This window comes from Eurypyga helias, unplaced genomic scaffold (assembly GCF_000690775.1).
Source record: "Eurypyga helias isolate BGI_N326 unplaced genomic scaffold, ASM69077v1 scaffold39926, whole genome shotgun sequence".
Lineage (NCBI taxonomy): Eukaryota > Metazoa > Chordata > Aves > Eurypygiformes > Eurypygidae > Eurypyga > Eurypyga helias.
Genome location: NW_010259212.1, coordinates 1 through 24148, shown reverse-complemented (window position 1 = coordinate 24148; position 24148 = coordinate 1). Strand labels below are relative to the sequence as shown.

The following is a 24148-nucleotide window of genomic DNA, read 5'->3' as shown; positions in this document are numbered from 1 at the left end:
ACGGCAGTACCTGTATAACCAAGTCCTTTAATACCGTCGAAATCTACCACTGTAACTGCTAATTGTTTCTTATGGTCTGAACAAATATACCTAAATTTATCCCCAGGTGACACCACATTATTGCTAACACTGCTGTGTCTTTGCAAAGCATGACACTGAAAAAGTAACTGCTGCCCTATACCATTCTTAAAATAAGCCAATATATTCTTATAGTTTTAACATTCTCAAAAAAAATTACTAGCAACCCAACTACCAATTCATTGCTCGAATGCTTTAACGAAGTCATTTATTTCTTATTGTAAGTAAAGTTAATACTAACACAGCGTTGGGACTTTTTTTAATTTGTTTTAAAGATAGACTAACATTCCCAAACAACCTTAAATTGGTTAGGAGCTTAAACTACTGAAATAATCCATTAAATATTTACAAGAAAAAGAAAAAGTTCACAGCACTATACCTGTGCCCTTGCATGAACTTCCCCAAGGAGACCCGAGTACTGCTGTTCCAGATACTTTTTTTGTTTCTGCCAACAGCTCTCCTGTGCTTTCATCTGTTCAGCCATTTTGCTAAAAGCATCTTCCTGGCTCTGCTGAAGCTCCTTCATAGTATCAGACTTGTTCTTACAAAGATATTCTAGGTGAGATATCTGTGTGACAAGCATTAAAAAAAGAAATTCTTTTACCTCTAAAAATACCTTTTTACTTTAATTATGCATATTAATATAAACACAGACTATTCCAGCATAAATTCTAATATACAATTTCTTTGACATATTTATTAAAACTAAGTAAAAGCCTTTCACAACACATTACTTACTGGAATCTTGCATATTTGGGAATAATGAATTTTCCTTCGTTTCAGTTTTGCCATCCTTATACCACCTCGCAGACCTCTTTTGCCTTCTTTGTTGTCCTGCAGACCTCCCATATTTTTTCCAAAACAGTGCATTAAATCTTTTGCTGCTAAATTAGTAATCTGAGCATACCAGTCCTTTCGCAGTTTACAAGGACTGCAAATAATAATGAATAAACAGCCCTTAACTTTATTTTTTGTCTTACTGAAAAGCCAAAACATTCCATATATTATTTATCTATTAAAATAATTTCAGGAAATTTTAGCATACAGACTTCTTTTCTCCTAAGTAGCTCATTAGTTTATGACATGCTTTCAACGAGCATGCAGGGATTCACTCTGTGGTTTAACTTTGCAGCTCCCATGCAAACTAAATGAAGGAATGAATCAAGCTAACAATGACCTCTACACACACATGCCTACACTTTGTTACTAGAGAAGGTCAGCAAGATACCTTCCAAATACATCACACAAAACTGCAGGAGAAAAACTTTGTTCTCAGAAAGAAGGTACAACACAGGTAACAATACTGTGCCAAATCCCTGTAAAGCTGGTAAGTACATGAGAAGAGCCCTAGAGATCTCACAAATCAGTCTCAATAACTTAAATAAAATAAATAGAGAATGAATTAAAGAAAGAAATTATGGAACCATTAAATAAATAATGAATTTAAAAGCATGAAACATTAAGACACAACCCGAAAACCAATGTTCACTCCCTTTCCTCCACTACTTCGAATGGAAAATAGAAATGTATATCCAACCGGCGTAATCCAGAATTTATTTTATACTCTCCCTCTTTAGTAAATTCGATTGACTGCTACGGTATTTGCAAAATGATGGGGAGACTCAAAACGATTCACTGTAGGCAGCTCCGTCCCTTACTCGGGCCAGAAGAGTGGTCAGAATTCCAGCAGATGACAAACATCTGAAAGAGCTTTTTCCCTTGCTATGCCTCAAGAACAAAATATCAGGGCAGCCAAGATCTGGAGTCACTCTAACAGACTGTAGCACTGGCCTGAGAAACGGAGCCAGAACATGAACCAAAATCCTGAAGAGTGGCATATGTTAGGCTGTGGAGCCAGTGTAAAGAGAGGTCTTTTCTCTCCTAAGTACACAGGTATGCCTGGAGAGAAAGGCCAGGTAATCTTATTCCCATTAAAATAACTCCGAAAAGTACAGTTTCTCCCTTAAACAAACATTGACAAGTTTTATAAAAATAAGCATTTTCTATTGTATTCCTGAATGCAGATTTCAAAATCCAAAAGTTACAATTAAACCAAAAAACCACAATGGCATTTTTTCAGACAGTACCTCTGAATCATAAACATATAATTTAGAGATGATGTTCCTACAGTAAGTGCATTTTGTTTCTGTTTTATGCTAAAATAAAGACTTGCTTTATTAGTGTAAATGACTAAGTTCTTTGAATTGCTTCATCAGTAAGATTAATTTATTTTCTTTTAATTAGGTCCCTGTGGCTAATATTGGCTAGTACTATTAGCATGTCCTGCACAGAAAGTGGAGCTTAGAGACTTCATACAGACTTCAGTCACATTTACATGCCCACAGCAATGGCATCAAACTGAGTTGTAGACAAGCCATAATTAATGGTATTGAATTATTAACGTCCAAATTCTTTTTGAAATAAGATGAATGTCAGTCCTTTTTAATGATACTGTGATGTGGACAAATGTCACTGAATTTAATAGAGGTATCTGGTGCCTAAGGACACTTACCTTCTCATTAGCCCTGCTGAGGTCTAAGATCAGGGCATCAACATTCTCCTGCAAGACTGCACAAAGCTCAGACCAAGAGAATCTATCTAGGATGCCTTCTGGTTGTTTTATAAGCACACAGCCAGCTACCAAACGCTGGTATAAGCTATGGAGGAAGGTTAGCTTCTCCTGAGACAAAAAAGAAAAATTAACTGTTGTATCTGAACCGTATTAGAATCCAAAAAGATGCATCATATAAGCAGTAATGTAAGCTGCACACAGCTGACAAAAAACCCACAAAGCTCATTCTCAAACCTTTTCAAAAGCAGTATTGTTAATCTTTGCAGTCACACATACTGAAGTCAGAGTAAGAAAACAGCTTTTACAAATTTTGTCTAATTTGACATAGTATATAAATAAAGCAAGCCCAATCCTGCAGTGGCCACAACCATGACCGATACAGATATTTTCCATGCTATCAGTAGATGCAATGTAATCATTCCTGTTAACACTGTCACATACATCCAATTTGTATCCACTTGCATTATCTGCGTAGCATGCAGAAAATTGGAAGAATGCACTGTTTATACAACTATCACTCTTTTAAAAATTGGTTTTGTGTGGATCATAGGTGACTAAACAGCTAGACAAAACAGGCTTATAGCTTCATCAGTTAAATTCCACAAGCCATGCCTCTTTCATTTACACTAATTTTAGTCAGTAGTATAATAAATTCATGCAAGTTATAAATAAACTTCAGCAGCAACAGCATGCAACAGAAATTCCAACCTTCATCCTTTTAGTGCAGGCATGCAACTCAGCAACTTTGATGAAGACAGCAATAGAAAGTTGCATCTCAAAAGCCACAAGAAACAGAGCCTTTATTCAAACTCGGTAAACCACTGTAAAGGTTCCCATTGTTTTCCAGGGACCTTGGATGAGGTTTTACATCAAGAAATCATGGATGACTGAGATGAGGAACTCTGGATTTTCTGAGCTCTTTCCATTATACTTGGGTGGATTTTCTCACAGTTGTTTCATGGTATTTTAGGCAGTAAGAAAACTATAAGTTGAGTTTAGTTTTAACTTTTTTTCCTAGCAGACCTCCTAATTCCCCAAGGGAAATCCAATGTGCCATTGTCATTACATTTTTACTTGAGCTGTGATAAACCGAGGATGGTAATTATCCATTTGGTGTGAAAAAAGGGATACCGAGACCCAGAAATCAATTCACACATGTTGAATGCAACCACAGTGTTGTAGACATGCTGACTTTACAATATAGCCAGGCTTCCAGTTTCCTTCACTTTAATCATTATCTGATGTGTATAACAATTCCAGCTGCTTCATGTGGACACTATTTAAATACCAGACTGCAACAGAGGTGGAAAGAATGTTTCCTTTTCACTCAGTTGGCATCCATGTTCAAATTTGTGGAAGTAACGAGCTCAATGTGCACGACAACTGTGATAAAGAATATCACTGCTATTGCTAGTACAGACCGCTTCGATGGGGGGCGGGGGGAACCAACAAAATTAACATCTGTAAACAAATACAAGGAAAGAGAAAATAGCTCTGAAATAAGACTTAGTGAAGCAATTCCCACATATCGCACACCACAATGAGCTAACAGGTCACAAATAAGAAAATCTAGGTTTTGCGGCACGCAGGCAAAACTACCTCAATTCCACATTTGTTATCTATCAATTCCCATGTGAATCAGTAATTAACAACATATGATGATGATACTACTGTATGTTCCAATTATAAAACATATTTGTTAACTTTCAACTTGAAAGAAAGGAGCGATTGTGCACCAGGTGTAGCACTTTAAACAAACTCAGTTGTTCAAAAATTCAAAATATTGGAAGGGTTAAGCTATTAGGTCTGATTATAAGGAAGGAGAACAAATATGTCCTGAGATCTTTTAGATATTAAACACATACTTCAAAATACATATCTTAAAAGCATATTTTGGGGATAAATCTTTAAGACTAAGAGCAACCATCTGATGTATGTAAATGTATAAAGTTGAGATTAAATAAAGACTCTTTCTGACAGTCATCTTGTCTCTGATAATACCTCCATATCCTTCTGGTAAGCCCTGGTAAGCTTCTGGATTTCATTTTCAGATTCTGTGGCACGTACTTTCTCCTTCTCCCAGCACTGCCGTACATTCTGCAGTTCCACTTTTAAAGTTCCTATTAAAGTCTCTCCATCCGCACACTTAGTGTGCAGATTATTTAACTCTTCATTGGCACCAGCCATGTTATCCTGAGCTTCCTGTTGTAGAGAGGCATAGAACAGAGAGGCTGGTGGGAATTTTATCCTATAAGATGTTACCTTAGCCCAGTGTTCAGCACCTGAAGTAAACAATCACATGTGCTCAGAAGACTCCAGGCTACACTGACTGTATCTTACCAGTAATAAAGTCTCAGAACTCAGAATAGTCCTCCACGGTTTATACCTAGACGGAATCAGAAAGCCCTCTCTGAGAGTTAAAAGCTCCATAGTGCAGTGACCCTCAGAATGCCCCCTACCCCCACAACAGAGATGCAGAATGCACGGACACAAGTTACCCTCTGCAGAGTGGAGAGCTCTCAGAACTAGTGAAAAGATACATTATTTTGGTAAGTAAATCTCTGATCTGTTACAGATGAGTCTGTAGGCAACACAGAGAGCCGTTATTACACACAGCATTCTTTTAGCTGCATGATAAAAAAATAGTGAGGACTGTCTTTCGAGTTTTGACCATGGGAAGAAACTAACAGTCGGAAATGGTCATAAATATAATCATTACATTACCAATACCAAATCTGATTTTTTTGGTAAAAAGAGTAAACAAAGAACTTGGTAAACTCACAAGGTAAACAAAGAACTCAATACACTACCCCTTTTCAGCCAAAAGATTGCTGAGGTGGAGTGGACAGACACACACATGCTTTCCTCTACCACAAGCACTGGAATTCCAGCAATGCTAAAGTTTGGTAAAGGTCAAACTGAAACAATTGTTTGCTTTTCCTAAAATCCTAGCTGCTTATATAGGAAATCTAATAGGAAAGATATTCCCAAATTCATCAGTGTCAACTTTCATGCTTCTTAATAAAAATATTAAAGCAATGTTAATTTTCTAACACAAACGTTTTCAGACTGGATCTGTTTTTTATTCATATATACAATTTTATTAGAAAAAAAATAAAGAGACCAAGCAATGGTGTACTGAATAAAACCCAGCATTATGTGTAGCAAAGTCACTTTCTGCATAAAGAACACAAGTATTTGTTTCAATGGGTCGCAAAATCTTTGGGCGCCTTACTAAGGCGCTGCAACTTAAGTCTTCTGAACTTCCATTAGTAACGAAAGGCCAGATCAGATGACAGAAGACCATGTGCAAGTATCAATTAATATTAAGATTCAGTGAGTGTTGCAGAAGTATTTGTGAGTAAACTGAAGTGATAAATCAGCATATTCCCTGCAAAAGAATCTGAGAAACACTGGTAGTAGAGACATTCTATCTTGGCAGTAATATAATGCACCGCCAGTTGGGAGATTAAGTTTAACCATGACCTCAGGACTTCCTCACTCCCTTGGCCACTGATGTAACCAGACAGGACATTACAAAAGTGGTGCGTCAGCCAAAAGCAGAGACCAAAAAAAATTTTTGTTCGGAAACTAAAGAAAAGGGATCTCAAGTGTTTTTATCACTTCCCAGGTAGATTTTACTCCAAGAAGTTTTGGGCTGCACGCTGTACAACCGTTAAGGATGACCTAATGCTTCAGATATTCTTTAAATTGTCTGAGAAACAAAACCAAAAAAAATTAACAAAGAAAAGGACATCTTTAATAACATGTGCTTTCACATCATCAGAGGTAATTAAATTCTCTTCTTTTTTTGAGAAAAACAGTTAAGAGAAAAAATTATTGATGCCTATTTCAATATAAAGCAATACTTTGCAAACTGATAAATCTGTTTTGAATTATTTCAGAAGTGCAATCATTGAAATGATCACTTATGGCTGCCAGAATAAAGCAGCATGGCTTCACACAAGCTTGCAACATAAAGTAGCCTGCTCAACAGAATACAATGATACAGAGATGTACTCTGATAAAAGATACCTTATAGGCAGAAAGACACTTCTTGCACAACTTTCGAATTTTACGTGAAGTTCATGAAACCATACCTTAAGGTCTTGACTTAAAGCACACATTTTCTCTTCAGATAGCTCGAGTTCTTTTGTCATCTTTTCACACAAAGCCTTCATTTTCCCAACCTATGAAAAACAGAGAGATCAAACAGGCTTTTTACAGAAAGGCTATATAATCACTTGAATATAAAGGAATAATTTTGTACATTAATGAAATAAAATTGGGTTGGATTCCTTTGACAATATTTATACTCCATATAATATAAATAATATGCCATTAGAAAAGCACTAAATAACACTATTATAATGATGTAAGATAAACTGCAGCGGCTGAATCCCAAACTGAGTCCACTATTAACTTTCCCATTTACCTCTCAAAATATCTGACAAAAACAGAGGCTTTGAAATGCATTTGAAAATGTAATAAATTCAGATTATGACCTGGGGAGTGGTTTGATAAAACAAGTTTTCAGAGTCAGTGGCCATTTGCAGAAACTGTCCAGCTCCGAGGGCAGTCTCAGCTTTTCACTGAGTGCTGGATCGTACTCGCATACCCATGAAAAGAAGCAATGTTCAGGAGAGGCATGGTGACGACCGAACTGTTCGTAGTGCTACAAACAACCACCTCAGAGGCAGGTTCATGACCGTACGGTGTCCTAGCTTCGCTTTACTCTTCCAAAAGGGATAACAACGCACCACTATAACCTGTATCTTTGGTTACCTGACGGTGAGGTTAGCCACACACATGTCTGAAAGAAAGCCCCGAATAACCATGGATTACAGTGCAGGTTACTCCGGCACTTCAGCATTAAGGAGCAACTCAGAAGTAGAATATTCCATTCTAATTTTTGTTTGGTCTCAAATCAGGAGACCTGGAAGAACCCTTAGAAATAATGACAGTAAATTACATAAGGCTACTAGAATATTTCCAATCTTCTTGTTGGTTTCCTAGCCTTCCCCCTCTCCCCAAACATATTCTAGCATCAGCACGATACAGAAAGTCAAAAGCTTGTTATCTGTCAAAAACAAAACACCCATACACCTTTCAGTCACCCAAACAAACTAAATCCTTTAATCTAATGTTCCACACAGTAAGTTAAAGGTGACACATGACAAGTTTACCAGCATATTTCACGCATCCATACAGGTGTACGCTATATATTAACAACATATATTACATCAATATGTGGGGTCTGGGTGAAAATCTCGCTATGAAAAGAACCACTGCATAATTACTCAAAACTAGACCCTTACTGCTGCGTATTAAAACATCCTGTTTTTATTGCACAGTGCTCTTCACAGTCCCTTTGTGCGTTACTGTATTATTAAAAAGTTTTATTACTAAACATATCTAATACATAAAAAGCTAAAAGCAGCATTATCTGTGGGGGTGGGGGTAATGAAGAAGGACAGAGCACTGCCCTTTCTGTGCACCATGAAGGTGCTCGGTGATCTCTGGCTCCGTATGACAACTTCAGGGTCAGTCACACACAGTCCTACTGGGAAGTCCTGTGGCAGGTCATCAGTTGGTCCTGCTCTGCTTGCGATTTATTTTCCTTGACAGTTCATTCTTCTTTCTGTCAGAATACTCTCTTTGCTTTCTTAGCAGCCACCCCCTTGGTCTCCCCACTGCTGTCTCTGGCACAGTTTCACAACAAAGCACATCACTAAGCCAAAGCCTGCTGAGTCGACTTTTCAACTGTGCTGCCTACCACGTGACATTCCTCCTCCCAAATAACAATTCGCTGTGGGTAATATGTTCCTAGTTACTCTGCAGCTTCCAGACTTGGGTGTCTGAAGAGTTCCATAATGACTATACACATCGGTTCTCTTATCTCACTGGGAGAGACCTAACAGTGCTCGCTGTTTACAAAAGTATAATTGTTTCCATGGTCACTTATTTTTGCGCCTGTTGAACAAACTCAAAGGTCTTGCGGGACACCATTCTTTTCCCCGTAAAAGAGGTAAAGCCGACATACTTTCCCTCTGTTTTGATTTTTAAAACGTTGTGAATGACTAGCTAGACTGTGTGTTTGTCAAAACAAAAGACAGAAGCTAGGAATTAAAAAGCTACTGGCATTTTTACAGTCTCACCACACCTTGCATTTCTTTATCTGCCAGTTTTGTCCAAAGATAAGCTAATTACAACTTCGCACAGAAAGCTTTAACAGTGCCGTTAACTTCTCTCTACAGCCTTCCAAAACCACAAATTCATAAAACCCTTACAGTCAGGAGCATTAATTTAATCACATCAGCAATACAAATGAGAAAATAAATGCAAGACTGTGACTCTTCACGACTACATGGAAAACATTTGATTTTCTTCAAGGGTATGACTTCCAAAGTTGAAATATTTCCATTATTGCCTTAGATAACTTGCAGAGAGTATTGTCACAGTTCTATTTTACTTGAAAAGACTTCAAAATAGCACCAAAAGAGAATTCATCATAAACACACTCCATCTCTGGAAAATTATGCCGCTTTTTAAACGTACAAGGGCATTTACGTAACTGATCCAATGACTTTTGAGGCTCAAGTGTTGCATATATTGTGGTACACACTGCCCAACTTCTAAATCATCATCTTTTAACTGAAATCCTAGGTGGGAATGGCTCATTTTCCTGAATATTTATTGAAAATAGTAACGCCAACAGGTTTAATAAGAAAACACAACCAACACAGTTAAAAAGGAAGAGAGTAAAAAACCTCTTCTCCCTGTTCCCCCAGATGTACATGAAACTTCACTGAAGGGCAAGCTTAGAGAAGTAACAGTGACAGAGATTATTTCTTTGGGTATATGTGAAGCTGTCAACTTCAACATTCCCACTCTTCTGACCTTTTTTACAAGCAAAGCATATGTACTGCTGCAGGCCGAAGGCGATACGTATAGAGCCAAACCGTGCAAGTGTTACCTCATTAGACGTATCTTCCAGCTTGTTCTGGTAAGCTGTCAAGGTACACCTCAAAGTCTCAAGGACAGAGAGGCTCAGAGGTTTATCTTTGTCCTTACAAGTGCCTGAAGAAAAATACAGAATGAAAATTAAGCCTTAAAGCCACAGAAAGAAAACTACTCACCCTGGATAAGAGGTATTAAAATTAGTTAGGGCTTCAGTGACAATACAAAACACCGAACAGCAGCCTCGTTTGCCACAAGAGATGCAGCTGAAATAGCCATACTTTCACAGCAAATACAGCTGAAAGACATTTGTATAAAAGCTTTAATACAAGATACAGAACTGTAAATTCTGGATTATATTTCTACCGAATGTATTTGGTATGCAGTCTCACATACAATTTCTACTGTGGCGAAGTGTGTCATTCAGTCAGACTAGCCAACGTCAAAACCACACAATAACACACTCTGAAAAACATGTTGCCTGAAGGTTAAGTATGTTACACTTTTCCTGACATTATTTTGCTGTTGTGACTAAGCATGCGTATTATAATGTAGTACTTCATTTACTCAAAGCTTTACCAAGCCAAAGATCACATGACCATGTTATGCTTGGAGAGCTCTTAAAAACCTTTTAAATGATCTTGAATTTCATTCCAAAGGAAACAATAAAAAAGAAAAAAATTATTATCTGTCTGCAGAGCCCTACATAATGTTTCAATTATAAAACTTAAAGCTGATATATCCATTATGTACACCCTACACTTATTTATTAAACCTTTAGATGGAGAATTCTGATCTGGTTGCCTTAATCAGGGACATATGAACAAGTTTGAGCATTCCAAAGCCTATAGTATAATGTGCTAAAAAGGCAGAACAACACTGTATTGATCAAGAGGTCACAAGATGTCAGCTGACATTAAATTTCCAGGAACAAACTATTCATTTTTTTTCTGGTTTTACAGCGAAATACTGGGTTATTGACAGATTCTTCTTCTCAGCATTATTTATATTAGTATGCAGCATTTATAAACTTCTTTTGTAACAAATCACAGTATAATCTTCTCCACAGATCTTACCATATTCTATAAGCAAATTACCAACGCTAATCTTGTCCTTATTTTTCAAGAGAAGTGAAAAAAATACGTGGTATTTGAAAACTCATGGGAGGCTAAACAATCGTAAACCCCACCACAACGAAGGGGAGATACAGGTGTTTATCACCTCTGAAAGGTCAGTGTCACTAAGCAATTTACCTACAGTAGCTCACAAAGTCCAGTCGGATGCTAAACTCTAAGCTTTTTCTTTGGCTCTACATAAAACTTTGTCAGCCAGGGGAGGTGCACTTAAGAGACTTGCAGGTTGGGTTTTTTTAAGAATCCTACGGTTGGTGTTACCTGATAAGTACGATATTCTACTCAAAGCACTATAGAAAAGAAGACAGACTGTCCTGTAGGCTACATGTAACACATAACGGCAGTCAGTGGAAGACTTACACATACCCACAAGTCAGAATGTGTTGCCAACAGCCGTTCTGAATTTTTCAGTTCATTAGCCTCTTCTCTGCCAACCCTTTGACAATACCAGAAGGTACAAAGTACTATTCAGATTGGACACTAACTTTTCACTTTGACTTGCTAGCTGACGGTTACTGTCGAAGTTACACCTAGTCAAACCAACGCAGGTTTGCAAGACTGCTTTCAGCAACAGGAGCAAGACCTGCTCTACCGCATACAGGCGATTTTAAATAGAACCCACGTCCCAGTGACAGGTTTCGGCTCTAACCTATCAGCTGCTCCAGTGGACACATATTTACCAGAGTTTCCGAAGGTCTACAGAGTGAGGGAAAAGGAAAATCATCTTCATGAGACTCCAGTGCCCTTAACCAAACCTCTGAGTCCTAGAGGTGTCCCAGTTAGCAACTTTACACTTAGAATCAACCTAAGAAGAATTCACAACATCTGACTTTCTGTGAGCAGTTTAGGTTTTACATTTAAGAAAGAGAACAGTAACCCCTTACTATCATTTTTATCACTTAACCACAGCTATAACTAAGGATACACAGGGCTCCAGTCCTGCCTTCTTAACTGCAAGAGTGACTTCTCACTACTACCCACTGTAGGAATATTTTGCAGGGATCTTGTTTCACAGAAAAAAGGAAGTACTATTCTTCCATACTTCTCATTCCAGGGAAGTTGTAACTCTCAATTCTCATTCCATTTAAAATAGTATCTATAGAGTCAATCCAAGCGTCTTCCATCCCTTATTCTTCATCAAGCTGTCTAAGTGATGGATCTTCACTTCTAAAGTCCCAACCTGCAATGCTGTCACTGAAACATGCCACTGAACTATCTTAATTTACACCACGTTTGCCAAAACCAGACTTTTCCCAGCAAACTTTGCATGCTGGCATTCCTCACCTTTGCCGCAACACTATTTTCTAGGCAGCCTAGTCTGTCAACAGAAATACCTTATTCCACCTTCCTGCACTAGCTGAAAACAAGCCTATGGCTTTACTACTCGCCAAACCTTGTCTGTCTTCATACAGCCATGCAGGAGACATGCAACACAATCCAAACAGCACCCCCTCGCTGAAGGGGCCCTACTTCTGCAATGAGGGGAAGAAAAACCCCAGTACTTGAAACATTTGCCCAGTATCACCTAAGCGTTTGGGGGATGGATTTTGGGAAAACGCCAGGTTCGACAGGACCTGGCGGTATGCAAGTGAGTAAACTCTTAAACCTGCTGCTTCGGACTTTCAACTAACGGTACTGGGCCTGGCTAGGATAGAGTTAATTTTCTTCGTAACAGCTCATATATGGTGCTGTGGTTTAGATTTTTGACCAAAACAGTACTGGTGGCCAGCATTAAACAGTGACACTAACTCAAAGCAGCTAACACTTTTACCACGTTATACACGGTACACTTTTTTCCCAGATTACTACAACCACAATTTTTTTTCTTTTTTCCCCCTGAAATTAAGACGAACTTCCCTGAGTACAAACCCTGTTGCTGAATAGCTGCAAAATACAATAAATTGAGCAGGGACGAGCTGAAATAATGCAAATTGCCCAATAAGAATAACAATGCTGTGGAAAATTTCTAAAGGTCACTTGAAAAGGAGAAGCCTTGCATTTATGCTTGTGGTTTTGGAATGTATGAAGAAAAAAAAAAACCCAAACTTTTTAAAATACGTCAGTTTTTAATCGTAAAAATGTAAAGTCTTCTTTTTCCTGTACAGCTCAAACAATCACTCAGCACTTAAATGAAGGGGCTGGACCTTTACTATTGACAGATTTTTAAGTAGATCTCTCAACCACCTGAGTTGGAAGGTAAAACTAAGAAAGACAGACTTCCCAGACAGCTGCGGTTCATGTAGCACCCATAACTGCTAATCAGACTACAAAGGTTTAAGATTTTCACTTTTATTAGCACCTAGGCTTTGCTATTCCAAATATGAATACATGAAACCTTTTTCAATTGAAAGAAATAATGTTACATAATAAATTCTTAAGTACAACACAGTAAAGCAACAGTATGAAAAAATTGTTTCACACTTAGAAGAGTAGTTAATATGTAGAACAAATGTCTTAGTAAATGTTTGTTTTCCTATTAGCCATAAAGACTGAATTCACAGCAGAGCTAAATTTGAAATTTTGCCTCAACAGAGCCTCTGCACAGATGCTAAGGCTTTAAAAAAAAAAAAGTTTCTTTAAACAAGATCTTTCAAAGTTTACCTTTAACAAAGAAAATTAATACTAAGTTGCTGCTACTGAATCCCTAATAATACAGAAACAGGTCAAAGCTGTTCTCTGCAAGGTTTACCACTAGGGAGAACAGAAAACCTACCCAAAAGACAATTACTTCTTTGGAAACTGCACTTTGGCAGCAGCAGCCAGCTCTCTCCAGAATTGCTGGAGCCCCTCTGGGCATGTGAACTTTGCAAGATTGAGGAAAACATATAGTTTTGTAGTGCTTTTCAGTCTGACGTATCTACAGTAAACCTACAGGTATTACCCACAGGAATTACATTTATAATCACAGAATAAAACTGATACCAGTTCTCAAAACAAAACAAACAAACAAAAAAAACCCGTAGCCCATGTGAGGAAATCAATGCATCACAGATTCTAGGCTAGGTTTTTAAGGACAACAGAAACCTCAAGAAGTTTCTTTATTCAATTTTAACAGTACCAGGCCCTAAGAAAAAGTCTTTTTGTATAGATGCAAAAAAATGCATCTTCATACAAAGGCGTTATACAACACATTTATTCCTACTATTGCTAAACAGTGCAGAAATGTATCATCACCCTGTACACACAATAAACCTATCTGCTCTTTAAGCAACCTTTTGCCTGTTTTCTTCCAGTTTACTTGCCCTGTAAGTAGGGAGCATTTTGTGTCCAGCATATGATTGTCTAACGGGAACCACATAAAACTTTTATAGATAGTTTCAAATTAAGATTTTTAAAGAGTGTACTATTTTCACTTTAAAAGAATTAACTACCTTTGATGTTAAAAATTCAGCTTGTTTATGTTAGCCACAATTTCAAATGCTTAAGCAGGCTGCAGTTTGTTGAGTTTGATACAATAATTACATAAAAGCTAGGCAGCAGAGTGACAATCACTGACTTAGAATTAATTTTAATGAAAACAGGGAAATATTTGTTTTCTATTAGATCAAATGAATGCAATATAGTACCAGTCCACAATCAACTGTAAAAAGTACTGTGTTATATCATATGTCCTACACAACCTTTTTGAATATATGACCTTTAAGTTGCTGAAGGTTGCCTCAGAATTTGGCTCAGTTCAGGCAAAACATCTGTTCCCTTTGCAGGTATACTGTAAGGACTTTTTTCTCAGTTGGATTTAGAGCACAGCAAGTGAGCCCTTTTCTGACCGATCATATACACCCCAGCATTTGTAAATCAAGCTCTGGGCTGACAACAGCAGGTCCACATTCCGTCACCCTTTCTCAGCTAGCAAGGCCATTTGACTGCTGTGAGAACTGCTCTTATCATGTCATCAAATCAAAGCATGTTGAGAAGAGGGAATGCAAGAGGCATCTGCAGAATTCCCACAATGTAGTGACTTTGGAACATTGACAGATGCATCTGTCATTTTATACCTTCAACTAACCTGCTGTCCGCTGGCCTGACATAGCAAAGCTGTCCAAGAGTAACTCCAGCTCTCTCATGTTGTTTTCATACGTCTCTGTTAGAAAGACCTGGTGTTTCTTGGCCTTTATTTGACAGGAGATACAGACAAGACAAGAGGGGGGAAAAAAGAAACACGTTAAACTAGTAAACACAAGAAATACAGATACCAATGTTATTTTTGTTCCCCTTTACATTTAAATTAAATTTAAATTCCTCTCACACTTGTTAATTTTCTTCAGCCAAGAGACCTAACATGACATCACAAATAAGTAACACAGAGCCCTTAAACACACTTAAAATAGAACTAAAGGGTTCAGGTAGTCAAAATAAGAAGAAAAAATGGTTGTACTAAAACCTGGGTTTGATCTTCTGCTTTAAAAATATCTTAACAAACATTAATTAACTGCTGCCCATCTATGCAAGCAATGAAATCTATTGTTACACCCTACAAGGGCATCCAGAAAGACACCAAACTACTGGCAGACAGGCTAGAAATTCATGATTTGGCACTCAGTCAAATCCCACACCTATTCTCATTGCAAACCTGCCTACTTAATTGTTAGGATCTTCCATGCTTGATAGTAATTTCTTCAATACCAAAAACTCCTCCTTATGCATGGAATATATAGCACCAGAGTCCTTCAACTCCTGTCTCTGAATTTTCTTTTAAAATGCTGTTCACTAAATGCAGCCTATTGTTCAAATCAGGACATGGGCTTTATTCTGACGGCAGAAAGGCATTTCAGCATATTTTTTTTAAATCACAACAACAGAAAGACTGTATCAAATCATTCCTTTAATTTATATGTGATATTAAAACTTGCGATGTTCAAAGACATACATCCGTAACTCAAGACAGGATCAAGGTCCTCTTGGATATAAGTAGCTCTGACTTCTCAAAGAAATGAACATTTTTAGCAGCTGTCAGTAAGTAATACATCTCGCTAATTTAGAAAACAAAACACCAAAAAAAATCCAACCACAACAACCCCTACCTCAAATCAAGAGGAGACTAGATTTAAATAACTTGACAGTTTTCTCATGACAAAGGTTATGCTCAAAGATGTGTCATGAATTACTCAATTTCTTTATATTCTAAATTCTAACACCTATCTGAGTAATTTCCAGCTGTACGTGGTTACAGAAGGTTACCCTTTTTGTAGTGAGAAAATTTGTACTGTTTTCTATCATATCTATAAACTATTCCTTTAGTTATGCTCCACCGCATGTTTAAGGATCCAGTCAATTCCTCAAGTGTGGGAAGCATCCTCCCCAGGAAAACTGCTACATACTGGTAGCATATAACTGTCAGGCTAAAAAAAACCAAGAAATGCATTTAATTCTCTGCAGTGTTCTTCACTATTCAGTTTAAATATTTTATAAATTTGCTTTACTCTTTCAATTTTAATTATATGTACTGTATATCAACTAATATATTATTCATATGTGTATTTCAATGTTAGGTCCCCTGTAGCATTTACACGCCTTTCCTTGTGTGAGAGTTTGTACTGTGCTTCATAGGGACTTTCCAAACCATTTCTATGTGGTAAAAAATAATTTTATAGAGTAAGAATTAAAACTTAGTTATCTGTATAAATAGAGCTTGTAATTGCTGAGTTCCAGTAAATACATTTTATGGGATGCAAACACATTAAAATAATTTACTCTCATACACTGATATCATCTCAAAGATCACACATATTACAAATAAGAAAACATAACTATATGATTAGCATCAAAATAAAATAAATACTCTTTATACATACACCACTACGGCACAGACAAGGTCAGACTAAATCTTCCCAGAAAAACCTATTCCCACGCAAAAGTCAAATGTGAAAATTTTTTTCAATAGCATCAATTTTTTCATTTGTTTTAATCTACCACAGTTCAGCCCGTATACTCCTGTCTAGTCAACCTTCACCCCTTCTCTCTGTGCTTTATTTGCTAACCGCACCTACACTAAGCTAAATTCAGTCTCTTTTTCAACAGCAATAAAGATTGAAAGGAAAATTCCTTAGACTAGCCAGTTTATCTATGCTTCAGCTGCCAAGTATTTAGTATCTTTCCTTTCTAATTCCCATTTTCTATCACTGTGCCCATTACCAGAAATTGAAGAAAAATACTGTAAACTGCAGTGCTGGAAATCCAGGCACAGGTTAAGAGTCCAAAAGAGTCTGAATATATCGATCTAATTTCTTATGTCTCACTGACAGGTATCTAATAAGAATGTGTAGAGTCATGAAATCATGGAATAATTTAAGCTGACAGGATCTCTGGAGGTCACCTGGTCCCAGCCCCACTCAAAGCAGGGCCAGGCTTGAAGTCAGGTTAGGTTGCTCAGAGCCTTGTCCAGTCAAGCTCTGAGTATCCTCAAGGACGGAGTTTCGACAACCCCTCCAGGCAACCTGCTCCAATCTCTCACAATCCTCGCTGTGAAGTTTTTCCTTTCCCCTTACAGGTAACTAGAATTTCCCTTTCTAAAACTTTTGTTTTCTCTCTTACTTTCACTGCACAGTTCTAAGGAGAGGGTAGCGCCATCTTCCCTATAAGCACCCACTTGATAGTCCATGGCAGTAGCTGCAACACCCTTAGTTTTCTTCAGTCTGAACCAACAGCGGAGGTATACATAACGCTTGACTTTGAAAAGGAAAATGGAGTCCACGAGTGTGGAAGTTAAGCATAATCAACTGCAGCTGCTGAAAGATATCTTCTGCCAGATCCAACTACCCCAGGAGATGAGGTTACTTCCCTCTCAGCAAATCCATCCATCATCCTGTTTGTATTACAGATGCCATTCCTGTAGCACTACTGGAAAGATGCTCGTCTGAGTGTTCCCTAGAACACGTCAGAAGGGAGATCAGGGGACAAGGTGCTAAAAGTGTTACTTAAAGGGAGTTTGCTTCCCAGACCACATTAGCAGAAACAATTGAGAGAACACTCGTACAGCAAGAGTCCCCCCTGTCTGCTTGACTCCCTGCACATTGGGATGGGCCATCCTCAACCATGGAGGTGATTCCTGAAAACGACCTTGAAAACCAAAGGCAGCAAGAGGCCTGTATGGATGCACAAAGAGCTCCTGATTAAATTAAAATATTAATTTAAAATTTTATGTGCATTAATGTGCATAGGAAGCATAAAGGAGGTGGAAGTAGGCACAGGTGGCCCAGAAGAAATACAGAGATATTGTCCAAGCATGGAGTGACATACTTAGGAAGGAATGCCAAAATCCATCTAAACTTGAATCTGGTAAGGGACATGAAGGACAAAGGCAATGCTTCCTGAAGTACATCACCAGCAAAACGAAGATTAAGCAAAATGTGGGCCTGCTGCTGCATGGGGCATGGGATCTGGTGACTAGGACACAGAAAAGGCCGCCTCAGTGACCTTCACCTCATCATTCCTGCCTTCAGGAATCCCAGGTCCCTGAGACCAATGGTGAAGCCTTCTTGTGAAGTTTGAACTAAAACTTGACAATTTCAATTCTCAAAATATATTAGTATTTCTTATATATCTCAAACACAATTCCCCCCTTCAGAAAATACTCAATATAGGAGGCTAGAAACCAAGCAATATGGGACAAAAGTGATACTTTCTGAACCCAGAATATGCGCTGAATTGCAGCATATGCAATGTTTCCCCAAGTCAAACTTCACATGCTTAAGAAGGCTCCTATTATCACAAAACATCCCTTGAGCACAAAAGAATTTTTGGAAGAAAAGTGTGTTTGGCAACATATTTACTTAACCATCAATTTTAAAATACAATTGTGGTTTTAAAGAAATTAAATAGAAGCCAAGTATTTTTCATTACAACTAATGTAGGCTCCAACCAGCAGAAAATCTTTCTCCAAATGCTTTGTATCCTTATCTGCAAGGATAACCAGGATCATTAGGAAAATCTACTACTTATAAAAATTATTCCACCCACTGTCAGAATTATGCTAATCTTCCAGAGTAGAGGATTTGCATATATCTGGGAAATTCCCTACTACCTTGGTTGTAAAAATATTTTCCTTAACTACCAGTATTTGATTTTGGTATCATTCCAGAACCTCTTCCAGGACAGAAATGAAGTCTCACGGATTTTTCTGCATCTTCCAAAAGCCACTGTTGAATAAAATAAATGCCAGCTTTACACAACTTCCAGTATAGCCCACATGACCTGATGCTGCCAATGTGCCTCTGTATCTCAAGTTCAGTAACATTTAAAAAATAAACACGTAGGCAGGAGTTTGAGGTCTTTACAAAATTAACTTATCAAAACCTTGGCAGTATTAAGCAAGGAACTGTCATCCCGTCCTGCAACAAACTGCCATTATTCCAAGAGAAGTTTTCTCTACCTTGTTTACAGTTACTGGGATTCTCCTGCATGCTCGCCTGCATGCGGACTAATTCACCCACTCAGCCAGTGGTATAAATCCCATCTGCTGATGGCAGACCAAGTGCCGAAGCCACAACTACCTGCACAGTCGCCAAAAGATGTCCAGCTACTCCTTGAAAAGCACTGGGGGTAAATTCTTTACAAAAGTATCAGAATGTTTACTAGGCATAACCTTGGGAAAAACCAAATCAATGCATTTATAGAAACAGGCTCCAAATGACTGCTCCACAGTTAACAAAAAATGGGATTTACTTGGGTGATGTTCTGTATAGCCAAACAGTGGCACAGACTTTAAACGATCAAGCATGGATTGCAATATTAAAAAAAAAAAAATCACACCAAACAAAACCCTCACTGATAATATCCCTCCTTAGGCCATTATTTAGTTTTGGTCAAGTTATCTAGCTATTGAATACTTCTTAAAGTTTCTTTATTTTCTTATATTACCTAGAATTTTCTGAAGCCTACAGACTCATCTTTAAAAAGTGTCTAGCCATGTGTAAATTAAATAAAATTTCTCAAGAAAGTGTCACACTTTTAATTACCTGAAATAAAATTAATCAAAACCACTCAAGTTTTATATGGAAGTATTCTAGTCCCCTCAATAGAGGTTTTTAACAACTTTTTGATGGAAGAGAATATTATGAAGCATCTCCTTGTGATTTTGGGTTTGGGTTTTTGTTTTTTAATTTTTTTGGTTTGGTTTGGGGTTTTTTTGGTGTTGTCAGAGAAAATTTTGCATGTTTTTAAGATGTCCATCTTCTAACACTGGGACATCACAGCTTGAGTGACCTCTCCACTTTCTGAATAAATTACAGAATTGGTTGCTTTGTAGAAGTACATTCAATCATATGGTTCAGGCTGATTGGTCTTCTTAAATCAGGGCAATAACAGAATTAGCATCTGGGTAGGAATGCTCCACCCCTGAATTAAGGAGAGCAAAACAAGACTCACGGTAACATAACATAACATTTAACAACCATTAGCACAGAACTAATGAAGAATGTGTCTTGATACTTTTAAATTGAAAGAAAACCTCTGTTCACAATAAATCATCTAGCTGCCATTTGTAACTTTGTCACTGAGTACCAGATTCTACCCCATAGAATCTGTAGAACAGCATCATAACCACAAAGGTTCAATGTCTCCCGCTTGTTTGGTACTAGGAATCATAGATCCTTCACTGCGAGGTGGCAGAAGGGTAAATATCCTGAGTAACTTTTAAAACTATTAAAGACACCACTTAGTCTTTCCATGGGGCAGGAATACAGCTGGGGCTGTTTCAATTTAAAACAAGTTCTGAATCACAATGGCCATTCTTCCAAGTTCCTGTTCTTCAAGCTAAAAATTTCTAAAAACCTTAGCTGGAAATAATGACAAGCTTGAGACCAATTTTCTCAGAAAAACATAATGGAAATCTTGAGAGCCTGCCCATGCCGAACATTCATAAGCAGTTTTGTTTGATACCAACAGATCCTATCACATTTGATCCATGCAAATTTCTGGCAAACTTCTGCCACATGCTGATATTTAAAATTAAAAGCAGCATAACTGCTTTACTATACATTCAACTGAGCCATTAAAAAAAAAGTTCTTTTACACATGAAGTTTCCAAAGAATGTACTTTGTCCCTGCCTAAGTCTGCTTCTCTAAAATTTGAGAGCCTTCACTGGTTTGGTTATGTTTCCCAAATATTTTGCAAACAAAAACATTAACTTGCATTATAGCAGTTCAGTGAGAAACCAATATAAGATTATCAGACTGGAGTGGAAAGGACATATTCAGGATGTCAAACAACAGTGTAAAATATAAGAAAGTAATGAACAGATCAAGAAAGCAGGAGAGCAAAATGAAGCGAAGAGAACACACTAACATTTTAGTATGAAATGGGAGGAAGAGAACACACAATTTTAGTATGGGGTATAGGGAAGCCTAATAACAGTATATGAAATGTTATTTATACTTAAGTTTCTGCTAGGGCCTTCTGCTTTTTCATTTTGGGAAGAAAAATAACAAAAAGCTGTCCAGACTGAGTAAACAAGACCACACACAGACACTCCTGCTTCCCAAACAAACACAAAAGTCTTCAGGAAAAATACAAAGCCATCCAAGTTGATAAAAATGTAATCCCATAAGGGACCACTAATACAACTCCTCAGAAAATGAGTATTTTTATTACCTGTTCAAGACAATCTTGTGGTTTGAAATCACTCCAGTAAAACAATTAAAACAACTGGCTCTTTGAATAAGACAGTTCTTTTAACTCAGACAATCTATTCTGCTTTTTACCTTTCAGTAATGTAATGTTCATTTTGAGTACACCATTTAATACCATTGCCATGACCAGAAATCTAGATCAAGAACAGAATTTTGTCCTGAATTCTTGCCGTACATACATTTTACTTAGGAATGCAAAACTGAAAGGAAAACTATCACAATAATAACTAGCAAGTGCCCAAGGTTCCTCATAGAAATTTTTCAGCTTGGAACTGTATTTTATATTAATAAACAGCAATTGTTACTGACAGTAGTTAGGGAGGACAATTGCTTTTGTCTCTTTGTATTCCTTTCATGCCTGATGAGATTACTTTTTCTAGTTAACTAGGCCAGCAAACGCCTTTCAACACATTAATGATTGCACTGAAAAACCTGTGATTCTCCCACAAGGAAAAGACATTTTTTATTTGATTTTTCTCTATTAGTTACCACTCTGTCTGGGAAGTGGGTAACACTAATGTATTATGGGATATGTATGGGATAACTCCATCAACTGAGCAGAAGACACCAACAAGTCCGACACCAACAAGACCGCTGATGTGGGTCTCTGCTCCTGCTCACCACTTTGCACAATACCTGTCTGCAGCAAGGAACAGACCACATTTATCTTCCACATTCACAGGTGCAAGAGAGAAAGAGGAGAAATTTGCAAGCCAGTATCAAAAAAAGTTTACATTGGCTAAGTACAGAAATACTGCAAACGCTACGACACAGTGGAAGGAGAGCAGGTTTTCTAGGTATGTTTTTTGCTTTGTCCCTGCTTCTATGCAACAGGGTGGCAAAATTCAAAGTTCAGGTGGGTAGAGACAGTGGGAAGACCCCAGCTGGTCATATAAAAGGAGAAAGATTTCAGAAAATAATACAGTAAAATACATCCAACATGCCAAATTCACATCAAAACAAAACACATTCCCCTGCTTTGCCACATTCAAACAAGCAATTTTCATGCACTAAAAACAAATGTTATGTGAAATAAGAATAAACAAGCCTACAATGGCAGATAATAAAGCTTAGAGAAGAAAACCACTTGGGTAGAAAGACAGAACATTCTCTACAAGGAATCATAAATCCACATCTACAAATTGCCTTCTTCACTAGGAATGCCAACACAAGTTACTCACAGTCATATCTTTAAAATAATTGTTTCCTGCAAATAACTCTTGAGTTAAATACAAGATGTAACACTTAAAATACATTTCTGAATTAGCTTCTCAAGTCTATTAGCCATAATTACTCCTGTTTTACAAAACACAGTAACACAAGTAAAAGCAGAGTAACACAACTGCAGAGTTCTTCCATAGTACAGCACAGCAAACAGATTATGCTCACAGTATGTGTAAAAAAAAGCCAAACAACGAATGCCACAGGCTTTTTGTCTTACCATTGCAAGCTCCTCCTGTAATTCTCTGCAGGTTTTTTCATTACTCCCTAGTTTCTCAGAGAGGTCTTTAATTGCCGCCTTCTTTTCCTCAATCTTCTCATTCATTTCCTTGTTTGTGGAGAAACACTCTCTTTCTAATCTGTAAAGTTTCAGCATTACAACATTTTTATCAAAAATACTTTTGTCAAGTATTCTATATACTTTCAAAGATAATCAATGGATATGACACATACCACATTAGCACATGATATGGCTTCTGAAGTTGTTGGGGTTTTTTTAACTGAAAAAAGTTATATATGCCTTATAAGAAAGGTTTTTCAAGAAGTGGTTATGCTCTTTTCAGTTACCACTGTTTGTTGTTAGACTTTCAATCATAAGTCCATTTGGACATTTGGATATGGCCTCCAAATTACATATAATAAACCGAATTCATTGTATTTTAATTAACAGAATAGCTGTCCTCAGAAAGACCATGTCACATCTTGCATAATCAACACTAATTTCAAGTACAAAGCTTACTCCTAAAGTTTCCACCTACCTCACTATACTCTACTCAGAATGGCACGACTTCCCATTTTTCCCATCAATAGATTGTTCCCAAAATTTAAAACATTTCTTGTACTCTATCAGTCCTCCCGTTGCTCAGGAAGAGAGATATTTAAAGAACCTGGTGCGGCTAAACAGGCAACTCTTGAGAAAGCTACAAGGCCAAACAACAGTATACAGGAGACAGAAGTAGGGACAGGAATCCAAGGAAGAATTTAGAAAGATTGCCTGAGTATGTAAGCATGGGATCAGGAAAGCCAAAGGCTCATCTAGAACTGATGTTTGCAAAGGATGACAAAGACAACAAAGAGATTTTACCTGTACATTAAGGTAGCAAAACCATGCACTTGCTTCTACACAGCAGGCACAGGGGAAGTCAGCACACTCAATGCCTTTTTTGCTTCAGTCTTCCCTGACAAGGTTTCCTAAGCCTCTATAATCAGTGAAAGGGGTCAAAGAGAAGAACTGCCAGCAGTTGGTGAGGAAGGTGTCCAGGATTACTTGTAAGAACTCAACTCATAGAAATTGAAGAGGCCAGCTCACCTACACTCAAAGATTCTGACAAAGCTGGCCAAAGCTATAACAAGGCCACTCATCACCTTTGAAAGGTTACAGAGATTGGGGGAGATAGATCCCTGGCAAATGGAGAAAGGCAAATGTCCCACCTACATTCAAAAAAGGACAAGCCAAGGAACTATAGACCAGTTAGCTTCATTTCAGCCCCAGCAATGGGATAAAGCAAGTCCCCTGAGAACAAATTCAACATCTTCATCAGCGACACAGACAGTGGGA

General features: G+C 37.7%; 1 protein-coding gene across 1 annotated transcript in view; it reads right to left on the bottom strand.

Annotated features, from left to right (window-relative positions):
• Positions 1-23010, bottom strand: part of CCDC171 (coiled-coil domain containing 171) — a gene marked incomplete at both ends in the record, with an annotated part of 57093 nt that extends 34083 nt beyond the window's left edge. Inside the window, 7 exons of the mRNA XM_010154613.1 lie at positions 458-646; positions 2591-2758; positions 4652-4852; positions 6751-6840; positions 9627-9730; positions 14750-14852; positions 22811-23010. Of these exons, the coding sequence (XP_010152915.1) occupies positions 458-646; positions 2591-2758; positions 4652-4852; positions 6751-6840; positions 9627-9730; positions 14750-14852; positions 22811-23010 (1055 nt within the window). The remainder of the gene's footprint in view (positions 1-457; positions 647-2590; positions 2759-4651; positions 4853-6750; positions 6841-9626; positions 9731-14749; positions 14853-22810) is intronic.
• Positions 23011-24148: the final 1138 nt, after the last annotated feature.